The 12994-nt window shown below is 35.7% G+C and overlaps 1 protein-coding gene across 3 annotated transcripts in view; it reads right to left on the bottom strand.

Annotated features, from left to right (window-relative positions):
• Positions 1-590: 590 nt before the first annotated feature.
• The window catches only part of ARAP2 (ArfGAP with RhoGAP domain, ankyrin repeat and PH domain 2), a 188497-nt gene continuing 176093 nt past the window's right edge, over positions 591-12994 (bottom strand). For all 3 annotated transcript variants that reach the window (XM_040486123.1, XM_040486118.1, XM_040486132.1), the window contains 2 exons: positions 8937-9071; positions 591-2801 (listed from right to left, as the gene is read on the bottom strand). In XM_040486123.1, coding sequence (XP_040342057.1) covers positions 2418-2801; positions 8937-9071 — 519 coding nt within the window. In that variant the 3' untranslated portion in view covers positions 591-2417. The remainder of the gene's footprint in view (positions 2802-8936; positions 9072-12994) is intronic.

Raw genomic sequence — 12994 nt, 5'->3', positions numbered from 1 at the left:
CACAACCCCGAGATCAAGAGTAGTATGCTCTACCAGGGTGTCCCATAAGATGGTAAAAGTTTAATCATCTTTTCTCCAGAGGAATTATCAAAAGTTTGAGCAAACATGAAAATATCTGAACAGTACAATCTCTTCAAATAAATTTGATGCATTTTCAAAAATATTTCCTTTTGCAATATACAGTTATGTGTATTTTAGAATTATAAATTGTCCTCTAAACAACGCAAACTGGCAGCTATTAATGTACACAAGTCATATTTTGCTTCAATTACTTGTGCTTAGTTCTGAATTCTCAATGCCATTTGGATAAATCGCCAGGTAGTGATTTGTTTAGAGGTCAAGTATTTAAAATCCATGCCTCGTAATTAATCTTAGGGCTATAGAAATGAAAGAGGACCATCAATATGTTTGTGTCACATCTGTGTATATTAATCACTTAAAATAACAGAATATTCATAATGATGTTTGGAAAAAATGAAAGCTTGTTTGAAGTATATATAATAAATTCAAATGATTAAAAAAGAGAAAAGGTAAGATGATCAGATTTATTTCTAAATAACCTTTAACTTCAGAAAATAATCACATTCAAGTGAACTTGTAAAACAACTGAATTTTTATTCAAAATATGAGATGTCATCGTTAGCCCTTATCTTACTCTTGAAAAATGGAGACAAACATACAGGAAAGGAAGGGAAACAGAGCTATTTGATTCTAAGCTCAAGTTTCAAAAGTCTTCAGAGAAGGCAGGTAAAAAACTCCAGCTACTTTCCCATGGTCAATTATAGTCCATATGCCTCATCCCATAAATATTATAATTTATTAGGGATAATAGTTTTAGGTTTTTTTTTCCTAAGTACCAGGATTTCTTGCTTTACATGAAGGCTCCCCAGCGCTGCCACCTATTTCATAAACTGACCTGCAGTTTCTTTCGAATTTTTTTTTTTAATCAGTACAGATTTAAAGAATAAATATCACACCTCCATGGTAAACTATTTTATCACCACCAAATAGAAGTGATCAGTATTTTACAAGGAAGAAATTCAGAGTATTTAAGAGTACATTCCTATACAATGACCAGACTCACAAAAGTATGGGCTTTCGTATAACAGATTCTGAAGAAGACCCTGAAAAGGGGGGTAAAATAAGTGGCTGAAATAAGACCTAGCTATATAAGATAATTTTAATCAAACCTCATCAGACCTAACAAAATTCTTAGGAAATGGATGAAAAGCGCTGTCGCTAAAGTGAACTATACTTAGTATCGTCTGTTGGAGGAAAACCACCAACTCAGTAGCTGACCCTAATGTGGAGGCAAAAAACAGAGGGCTTTATCATTTATTAGGCACAGGAGGAGACTACTTTTTTTTTTTTTTTTTAAAGAGACCTGATTAAATGTGAACTGGTAGCTGCCAAAAGTGGGGTAAACTATCCCCCACTCTAAAATGGCCATGTGTTGTATATTTCTAGTTAATTACGACGTTGTGGAGAAAGAGATCACAACCTTACTTAAAATAACAAGAAATGAAATACAAGGTAAAGCAATGACAAAAAAAATTAAAACACAGTAACAAAACCCTGTGATAATGAATTTGTACAAAATCCATAGTAAGGAATTTTAAAAAAATGTACACAGCAACAGTCAGTGCAAATGGCAACCATGCCAGGTCTTCAATGCAGTGTTAAGTTTCTTCTCAGCAGCCACCTGCGAAGAACTGGAGAGTAGTGAATGCACACCGTGGATGGTTCCCTAACACCATAAGTAAGTGTGGCCAGTGCCATGATTCGTGTTTGTTGGCTGAACATTACCTTGGGAAGCAGTCACTAGACTTTTTTTCTTACCAGGCAGTTCCTCATTAATAAGTTCTGGTCCATAGTGAACTAGAATGAATCTTAATGGACCCCCTTGGTTTTTTGTTAACTCTTGCTTCATTTGAAAACTCCCATGTTTGACAGGCAGCCACTAAAACAAATCCTTCCTCTTTACAACTTCCCTTTCTTTTCCATATGATGTAAACCTAAAAACATATGGTAACTTAATATACAAGGTTTCTCAAAGTGCAAAATGTGATACATATAGTTTCATAGGCTTCAGTTAAAACATTTTATACAATACAGTACAGTTTGAGATTTCTGCTCATAAATTACACCATTCAACAGACAACTACTGTAAAAGCCTGGCTGACTCACAGTAACCCAATGCCTTCTTACACAAGGTTAATACACTTAAACGGTACAAATTTTGTTCAGGCCAAAAAAACCATAATCTTACACTTATCACATATGTACATATACATTTTAAAATGCTATTTAAATGCTTATGTATAGCTAGACAAATCTCACAAACCATGAATTACTGTTTGGTTTCTGGTTTGCACGCAAACACTGTATACAATATTACAAAAAAATAATCTGCAAAACTATTTTATCTCTTTCTGCAAGACCTGCTCATCCTGTAAGTCTTTTGGAAAGGCTCTTGTCCGTTGCAGAACCAGGCTAAGTTCTTCAATAACCTTTGATGGTAACTTACTATCAGAGTCTAAAACAGCTTTGCCATTGCTGTCCTCGGGTTTCCTCCATGTCTTGAGGGCTTTCTGGCTTTTCTGTTGCCCATGAAGGACCTCAGCCTCCGTGTCCTCCAGACAGTTGAAACTCCGATGTTTTCTGGTTCTAGTTCGAAGTTTCTCGTCCTTGTGCTCCAGGCACTGGGCCACCATGGAGGCTCTCTGCCTTAAGCTGCCATCCCCAAGCTCTTGGTCACGCTTTTCACTGAGCCTCAGCCGTTCCAGCTCTGCTCTCGCACTCTGAAAATAAAATACAACATCTCAGGAGAAAGCAGGATTCGGTACAATTTACACTGAAAACACATTCCACAGAAATGTGCATGCTTCTTATTTTGAGCTTATTTCTGTGACTTAGGTTCTAACTTTACTTTGACACAAGTGGCATGTCAGAATTCACTGACCAAGAGATCAATACAGTCATCTTACAGGTATAAAATCAAATGAAAGGTAGACCATGGAAATTCATTTTAACATACACTTAAATTATAGCTTCAAAGAGGTCTCTCAGGTTATTCAGATTGACTCTCATCGCCTTTTTAAAAAAATTTATTTAAATCCAAGTTAGTTAAATAGTGTAATAATGGTTTCAGAAATAGCAGTTAGTGATTCATCGCTTACATAAAACACCCGGTGCTCATCCCAACAAGTGCCCTCCTTAATGCCAACTGCCTATTTAACCCATCCCCCGACCCAACACCCCTCCAGCAACTCTGTTTGGCCTCTGTATTTAAGTCTCTTACGGTTTGCCTCCCTAGTTTCACCTTATTTTTCCTTCCCTCCCCCTATGTTCATCTGTCTTGTTTCTTAAATTCCACATATGAGTGAAATCATATATTTATCTTTCTCTGACATTTTGCTTAGTATAATACATTCTAGTTCCATCCACATTGTTGTAAATGGCAAGATTTCATTCTTTTTGTTGGCCAATATTCCATTGTATGTATGTATGTATGGGTATATACCACCTCTTCTTTATTCATCAGTCAGTGGACATTTGGGCTCTTTCCGTAATTTGGCTATTGTCAATAGTGCCGCTATGAACATTGGGGTGCATGTGCCCCTCTGAGTCAGCATTTTTGTAGCCTTTGGATAAATACCTAGTAGAGCAATTACTGGGTTGCAGGGTAGTTCTATTTTTAATTTGTTGAGAAACCTCCATACCGTTCTCCAGAGTGGCTGTACCAGTTTGCATTCCCACCAGCAGTGCAAAAGAGAATTCTTTCTCCGCATCCTTGCCAACATTTGTTGTTTCCTTATTTGTTAATGTTAGCCATTCTGACAGGTGTGAGGTGGTATCTCATTATGGTTTTGATTTGTATTTCCTGATGATGAGTGATGCTGAGCATCTGTTCCTGTGTCTGTTAGCCATCTAGATGTCTTCTTTGGAAAAGTGTCCATATCTTTTGCCCATTTCTTCACTAGACTGTTAAGTTCTTTATAAATTTTGGATAGGAACCCTTTTTCTGATGTGTCATTTGCAAGTATCTTCTCCCATTCTGTCAGTTGCCTTTTAGTTTTGTTGTTTCCTTCGTTGTGCAGAACCCTTTTATTTTCATGAGGTCCCAATAATTCATTTTTGGTTTTGTTTCCCTGGCCTCTGGAGACAAGTCTAGTAAGAAGTTGCTGTGGCCGAGGTATTGACTTTCATTTCAAACTTGCCTCTCCCAATTCATTTCTGCTTAAATGTGTCATATGTTGGTATATGTGTAATTCCTACAGTGTCATGTATGTGGCTATAGGATATGGGGATACACCCTATACTTGTACTACAGCCCCCTCTTTGAGACTCACAGTACATATTAGTATATTAAAGATGTTGAGCAGGTCTGTGGCAGAGAAATATGTTTGACTTCTCTTTCTGCTCTTTTCCTCCTCCTCTAATACCCGACCAGTGAAATCCTTCCTCCCACACAATGTCTTCTAGAACCCTGCAGATCCAGTATTTCTGAAAATACTGAAATAACTGAAAATACTGAAATTAATGTGTATTAATATATAACTTAAATATATTCCTATTAAATATAAATATAAATTGATAATATTAAATAAATATATATTTATGAATTAAAACTCACTTTTGGATCCGGGAATTAGAGCACACTTTCATTTGCTGAACTATAAAGGCGTGCTTTCTTAACTAGTGTTCAGGATGTCTCATGACTGGGCAATTTCTGGCATACAGAACTCTCATCAGATCATCAAAGAGTTAGGGGATATAGCTCAGGGGTAGAGCATCTGACTGCAGATTATCAGAGCACAACAACTGAATAAAGTGTAAGACAGAGGAACAAACAACAGACAATCAAGCATATGGCAGTGTGGAGCCACTGAACAAGGAAGGATACCCAACAAACTGGATCAGAGTGTAGGTGGAGTAGAAAAAAAAGTTATTTTTCTTTTCACAAGAAGAATTGAAGAAATGTCTTTGAAAGTTCCCTGGTAAAAGGTGCAAAACCTAGAAAGCAAATATCTGAAGGAGAATTTGAGTTATGAATGTTGAAACAAGATGAAATTTTAATCTGGTATTATGTGTGACACTGAGTAGCATAAATGGAAGAGACACTCAATATAATTATGTTTAAAAGTTTTCTCCGCAGTGCTTACTCGTGTGATTATCCGAATGCCCTGCTACCAAGTTGACTCAATGCAAGCAGGGGGTTTTGATTTGTTCACTGAATGTGAACCCAGTATAGTGCCTATACTTATGATTGCTAACTTTTCAAATATTGAATAAAGGTTTAAAATTTTTCAAATATGTAACACAGTTTTTTATTTTCTTAAATTCCATTCAATCCAGACATGAAATTAAAACATACAAACTCAGGCTGAATATAAATATTTTCACAAATATATTTTATAACCTGGAGTTTTGTGAAAAAAATTATGCTTATATATCTCAGGGAAATACATTTCATCTGCTCTAAAAACTGATGAAATATTTAGTACCTAGCTTAATTCCAAAGTTTCATTAGACTACGTTAAAATATGGAGACAGCTGTGATGTTTGCACCATGTGAATGTAATTAATGCCACTGAACTTAAATAGGATTAAAACGAACAGTTTTATGTTACGTATATTTTACCAAAACAAAATACCCCTCCCCCAAGATGAAAGATGAATGAGAATGATGGCTAACCAGCATAGGGATACGACTGGGAGTTGATAAATAAATATTAACCACGGTAAGACTTACTTGGCATCTATTACCCAGGGAAAATTAAGGAGCAATATAGACTTTTTTCTTATTGAAGTATAGTTGACACACAATGTTACATTAGTTTCAGGTGTACAACATAGTGATCTGACAAGTCTATGTTATGCTGTGCTCACCCCAAGTGTAGCTACCATCTGTCATCCTACAACACTATTACACTGACTATATTCCCTGTGCTGTGCTTTTACTCCCATGATCTTTTAGTATCTCCCTCTCCCCTTTATCCATTTTGCCCATTCCCAACCCTCCTCCTTTCTGGAAACCATCAGTTTGTTCTCTGTATTTATGGATAGGTTTCCGTGTTTTGTTTTTTAGACTCCACACAGAAGTGAAATCACATGGCATTTGTCTTTCTCTGACTTGTTTCATTTAGCACCACATCTTCTATGTCCATCCATGTTGTTGCAAATGAAGATTTCATTTTTTATGGCTGGATAATATTCCACTGTATACATACATAACACTTCATCTATTTAGCTATGGACACTTGGGCTGCTTCCATAATTTGGCTATTATAAACAATACTTCAATAAACACGGGGGCATTTATCTTTTTGAATTAATGTTTTCATTTTCTTTGGATAAATACACATTAGAATTACTAGATAGTATGTTTAATTTTCTGAGGAACTTCCATACTGTTTTCCATGGTGGCTGCACCAATTTACATTCCTACCAACAGGGGAGTGTGCACCAGGGTTCTTTTGTCTCCACAGTCTCACCAACACTTGTTATTTGGGTACTAGCCATTCTGACTGGTGTAAGGGGTTATTTTATTGTGGCTCTGATTGGCCTTTCTCTGATAATTAGTGATGCTGAGCATCTTTTCATGTGTCTGTTAGCAATCTGCAAGTCTTCCCTGGAAAAATATCTATATAGAAGTGTTTAATGGGTAAGATTCTAGATCACCATTTCCTGCTTGAACTGCTCATCATTCTTCATTGCTCATTATTTGTTTTACAAATATTCTTAAAAAAATTTTTTTGAAACAATTATCCCATATTGTCTTCCAAGTTCCTTATCCTTTTGATTCAAATGTTAACTATGCAATAGGCATTATTCTAATAAATTCTCAACTATGATATCATTGAATCCTCACAATAGCCATATGAGGTAGAGCCTTTTATTATCCCTACATGCTTGCAGATAAAGAGGCTGAGTACAATGAACTCCGGAGGTAGCCAAATCACAGGTAGGATCTAGTATGTGCATTTTTTTTTAACGTTTATTTCTGAGAGAGAGAGAATCCAAAGCAGGCTCCAGGCTCTGAGCTGTGAACAGAGAGCCATGAGATCATGACCTGAGCCGAAGTAGGATGCTCAACTGACTGAGTCACCCAGGGGCCCCTCTGGTATGTGCATTCTTAAAGTACCATGTTTGCCACTCGTGTGTGATCTCCTTTGGCCCATTTCTTTCTCTGGCTTATTCAGCTAGCTCACTACTAATTCACTCAATTAATTTTGGAAGTGGATTTTTCCAGGATGACTGCCTGCCTGAGTGAGGTATTCTCCTCCAACTTTCAATAGAACCTCATGAAACCAAGACATGAAATGGGGCATTACCAAATGGCCAAAGCACCAAATTTGCCAATCTGCCAACACCTTGTTTGAAAAACAGTTCTTGAATACATCCATTGATGTGACTATGAATATATCCTATTTAGCAGTATTTTAAGCCATTTTCCATTTTTAAAACAAAGGACCAAAAGTGATTATTTTATAAATGTATTTTCTTAAATATTTACATGAATCTAATTCTGTAACAAACATTTTAATGGTTCGTATACAATTTTCAATTTCTATTAATAGTGTTTTAATGCTTTTTAAACTTTCAATGTTTTCCCAACACTAGAGCATTTAAAATCTTTCTCTGCTAAATTTGTTGAATCACCCCATGTGCAAAATTTATAAAAAGGTTAATTTAGCTTAATTGTTCATAAATTTTCTAGCAGTTAATATTTCATGGAATTAAGAGCTTATCCCAAGGTCTTTATAGTTTGGAGTTTATCAGTTTTCTGATCTTAAGTATGATAAAAAAGAAAAAAATTGTCTCTGAAATTCTGGATTTGAGAATAGTTAACAAATTATTATACTATATATTTAGTCATCATCCTAATCCTATGTCTCGTTTGTTTAAACTGTTTCCTAATGTGAGTTCCTGGGAAATGGGACTCTTAGAATTTTGAAATTCTAGATTATTTTAGGAACCCATAATTGTGCAGAACGCTTAAAAAAATTTTTTTTAATGTAAGTGCAGAAGGAAATAAACCGGTATTTCAAAGCTTTTATCTTTTAGTGAAGAGGAATATTACATTGGGATAAATGTTCAAGATATACATAGAAAAAAATTTTAAATCTGATCACTAAGTTAAAATAGCTTTAGTCTTTTAAAATTTAAGAGAGAGATTCAAACCACTCAGTCCCAAACCTAGGCTTGAAGAACTTTTTTTTTTTTTTTTTTTTTGCTTGGAGGGGCTCAACTAAAGCACTGAAACATGCATTATTCCCAAAGCATCTAATGAGGTTTAAGTGCAAACAGCTCATGTCCTTTCCTGAAGAGACTAAACTTCAAGTGAAGATTGATGCTACTTATGTTCTCCCTGCCCCTGCCCCTCAAGGTGAGAAGGAGAACAAAGCCGCTGTCCTGAAAGATGCCACATCATTTTTACTGATGCTCAGGGGTCATCTTGCAGTTCCTTAAATTAACTGCGACACTGCATCAGTTCCCAAACCACTGGGATTTGACTGTGTTACTAGAAAGTATAGTTACTATGGATCCAGACATAATTGGCCCTGGGCTCATCCTAAACGTGTTAGAAGTGAACTTGTATGACTAATTTGAGACTGTAATTTTACCATGTGGACCTCTGAATACATATTTAAAGTTGCCTATGTTACAGATAGTAAGTGGTATTATGCATATTTAATTGCCCTGCCAATGACATTATTAAAACTCTTTAAGAAAACTTAAGATATAAAACTTAAAGAGGAGCATAGGGTTATTCATACATAATGTTTTCTTGCAGGATATGATTTGTATACCATGCTTTCCAAAGATTACTGTTGAGTTTTTGAAGCCAAAGAAATAATGTACTTAATCATTTTACGACATAAGAAAACCAAAGTTATAATTAATATAAAACAAATAAAATCTGAACCTACCTCAATATTTTTCCTGGCTTGGGTTGCACTTTTCTCATGCTGGATTGGAATTAGAGGCAAACCTCCGATTTTGGGATTTTTGGTTATAGAACGTTTTCGTTCCTTTCCAGCTGGTGGCAATATGTCATTTTCATGCTGTGGAAACACAATTTCTCGCTGTTGGTGTGTTATTTTATTATGTAGTAGATCATGTTACAGTTACTTGGCTCCTTCTCCATATTTCCAAATCAAATGATCTGCTTTCCATGAGAATGCCATTTGTAACTATGATGTTGACTCTGGTAGCAGCATCGCTTGAGGATGTAAAACTCTTAAGTGAACAGAACTTTGAGGTCTCCATTCAAAGTTTCAAATACATGGCTTATGAACTACTTATCAAATCAAAAGGAGGAAAATATTTGATGAAACTGGCAAATCTCTTTGTGGGAGAAAAATAACACACTTGTCTATTTTTCTAGGCCCTGTAATCAAAGTAACTATGCACATATTTTCTCCCTCTACTAAAGACAATTTTAGTGTAAAAACAATTTGACCATATAGACCTCAAATCAACCTAAGGCATGGCCATCAGAAACATCAGCCTCATTTTATGACCTTTTGAAAAATGTTACTTTTTCATCTAATTGAATTCCAAAGAAATTACCTTGCACACAGACATTTATACTGAAAATCATTGTACAACCGAGTATGGCACATTTGTTCTCAAATTATTGACTACATATTCTGGCCAACTGAGCAATTATAGATATGACTGGAGAAAAATTAATTTTGCATTGGGGAGAAATATCCACAGGTAAAAATATAAGCTCTTGAGTGATAAATCCATCAGATATGCATATAAAAGAAAAATATTTAAAGAATTTTTCTACTCCTCAGGGTAGATTAACTTTCCAGAAGTTGGCAAAAGGAAATTGATTTTCAGACAACAATCTATGAAAGAACTACAGAATACCAATTATAAAATGATAAGCTTTATGGATGTTCTGTTGAAATGAAAGCCTTTTGGTAAACTGTCTAGCTAAAACCTATTCTTTTTTTCTCTATTAAGATTCAGCACATTCCTGCCTTTTATTTCAATTAGTATCTTAATGTATTTTACAGCAAAGGATTCAACAAGTATTTGCTGTGTACCCATATATAATGGCAAGATTATATTGAGGGACATACACCAGACTTTGTGATTATCAGTGTATATAATCTCACAACATATATACTACATATAAATAAAATCTCATTTAATCTTCAATGATCCTACAGTGCAGATCTTTATTATGAGACTGAGTGTATATGCATCAGATCTACCCTTGAGTTTTAGTGAAGTGTTTATTTTGGCTCAGCAAATCTATAATGGTAGATTATAAAATATTTCAGAGAGAAAGTTACAAGCTTCATAATGCTATTTTTATGTCAAAGCCCTAAACTTGGTAAAAATAATTTTGATATTATATAATTGGGATGTTCCCAACATGTAAAGCTAAAAGAAAACTGGCTGGAAAGGAATTCACTAACCCTATGGATTATGCTTACACTTTATACAGTACATGTGTTAAATGATAGAGAAATCAAAGAGCAAACACAGTCTTGCTTTTTCTGATGTGATATACACAGTGTTCTGTGTACTGGCTAACTAGTTCTTATCAGATGGATCCAAGAGGTATTTTCCCCAACAGTACAAAACACTGTATCTGAGTAATATATTATGACATTCATAGTTTTCTATAAATGATCTTAAAGGTCCTACACTTTATGGATCACATGGCTGAGGATCATACTTTCATTATTATAACCAGTGATCACACCCCAAAATCTTCAGTTCTGTCTCCCACTATTTTTTCCCCATCCTTCCAGCCTTGAGGTATAACTGACAAAACTGTGAGATATTGAAAATGTGCAATGTGACAATTTGATATATGTATACATTGTGAAAGAATTCCCCACAATTAAGTTAATACATCTATCACCTCACTTTTTTTTTTTTTTTTTTTTTTTTGGTGAAAACATTCAAGTTCTAGTCTTAGCAAATTTCAATTATACAATACAGTATTAACTGTATCAACAGTGACCATTTTTTATATTTGATCCTCAAACCTTATTCATCTTATAGCTGAAAGTGTGTAAACCTTCACCTATTCTCCCTACCCACCCAGCAACCACTTTGTTGTGTCTATGAGTTAAACTTTCATTTTTAAATTCCACACGTAAGTGATACTTGCAGTCTCTGTCTAGCTTATTTCACTCAGCATAATGTCCTCCAAATTCATCCATGTTGTCAAAAATGACAAGACTTCTTTCTTGTTTGAGGGTGAATAATATCTGAATGTGTGTGGGGGAGCATATACATACACACACGGATCATTTCTTTATCCATTCGTCCTTACACACGTAGGTCATTTACATACCTTGGCAACTGTGAGTAATGCTGCAATGAATGTGAGGTGAGCCTGCCTCTCTCTCTTCCTGACCCTGACCTCTTACAACTTAATTCAGCTTCATTCACCCCTTTAGACTCCTTAAGACCTCCAAATCCATTCTCTTACTTCTCTACTGTCTCTACCATCATTCTACTTTCCACATTACCCTCCACTTCCTTCAGAGTCCGTCTTAGATTTCACAGTCTATAAGGATACTCACCTCCTTATAAATATCTCCACATCCTGTGCTGCTTCCTTTCATTATCCCTGCCTGGCAAGCCCCCCAAACTGGTTAAACCCAATTCTACTTGCTTTATGAGAGAGCCTACCAACCAATGAAGAAAGAGAGAAAGATGCTCCCTCTTATAGATTCATCTCACTTCAGATTTAACCTTAAATTTCAAGTAAGCACTCAGCATTAAGTTGAAGTTCTACTTTGGGCAATTGGCTTCCTCACTCTCTGAAGATTATTTCTCACCTTTCCTCTATATTGACCATATAGTATGGCACACTGAGTACTTATGACTAGAGAAAAGTTCTTATTAATCAGAAGAAATAGTTGGAAGAGAAGGGAGCCTCACTTATGTGGCTGTAAGATGCAGGGAAGGTGGTAGATTTCCTAGTAGAAAAATGAAATTCTTTAATGATTACTAGTAATTTTTAAAATCAGTGAACTGATCATCAGTGAGTTAGGGAGGGGATATTGGAAGTGTAGTGGTAGAGGAAATTCATAAACTGGGACTATATGATCTGCTTATTACCTTCCTCATCTTTTATATCTTTCTTCACACAGCCCTTCATGATGTTCATGGAACAAAGATTATGACATCTCAGGACCCTGCACCTGCTGGCCCCTATACTAGAACACTCTCCCCACTCCTGCATACCTGCATTACCTGCTCCCTAATTTCAGACGGGTGTCAGCATACCTGTCACCTATTTAGAAAGGCATTTTCCTGAGAACATTTCCTAGTTAGTGCCCTTCCTTAACCCAGTCACATCCTCTCCTTTCTGTTGCTTATTATTGTATCACACTAATATCTATTTGAAATTTTGTCAAATTATGTTCTCTCCCTGTCTTATTTTAGAAATACTACCTAAGCATGTATTTTGTAAATAGGATTGGGTTCTATGGTGCAAGAATACATCTAGGTCTAATAAGACTGACAGAGCCTTTCTTGTCATCAAGTGTACATTTTAGTCGGAGAGGCAGACATGAAAAATCTAATTACACAGTACTTTCTAATTAGTGCTACAACTGAGGTAAAGAATGCTAAGGGTTCCTCTAGCCTGAGATCTGACTGGTCTGAAGATCAGGGAGAGTTTCTCTGAGAATGACACATCAGGTGAAATCTAAAGGACTTTTGAAGCAGGAGTGAAAATGGGGATGGATATTATAAAAGTATTCTGCACACCAGTAAGAACTCATTGTAAGAAGCACTTAACTGTTGGTGTGTGTGTTAACATATATGTATACACACACACACACACACATAAAACAACATTTGCTAGTTTTCTGCCTCCCTGTGGAGGTGAGCCATTAAATCCTTAAATCCAAGAAGGCCTTTTTGTTTACCTTAATCCTAAGCACTGGAAAGAACAGAGGAAAAGTAATTGGGCTGAATCCCTAAGGCCAGGACAAGGAAG

This window comes from Herpailurus yagouaroundi, unplaced genomic scaffold (assembly GCF_014898765.1).
Source record: "Herpailurus yagouaroundi ecotype Mexico unplaced genomic scaffold, PumYag 28, whole genome shotgun sequence".
Lineage (NCBI taxonomy): Eukaryota > Metazoa > Chordata > Mammalia > Carnivora > Felidae > Herpailurus > Herpailurus yagouaroundi.
Note: the sequence above shows the minus strand (reverse complement) of the source record. Positions and strands in the feature narration are given on the sequence as shown.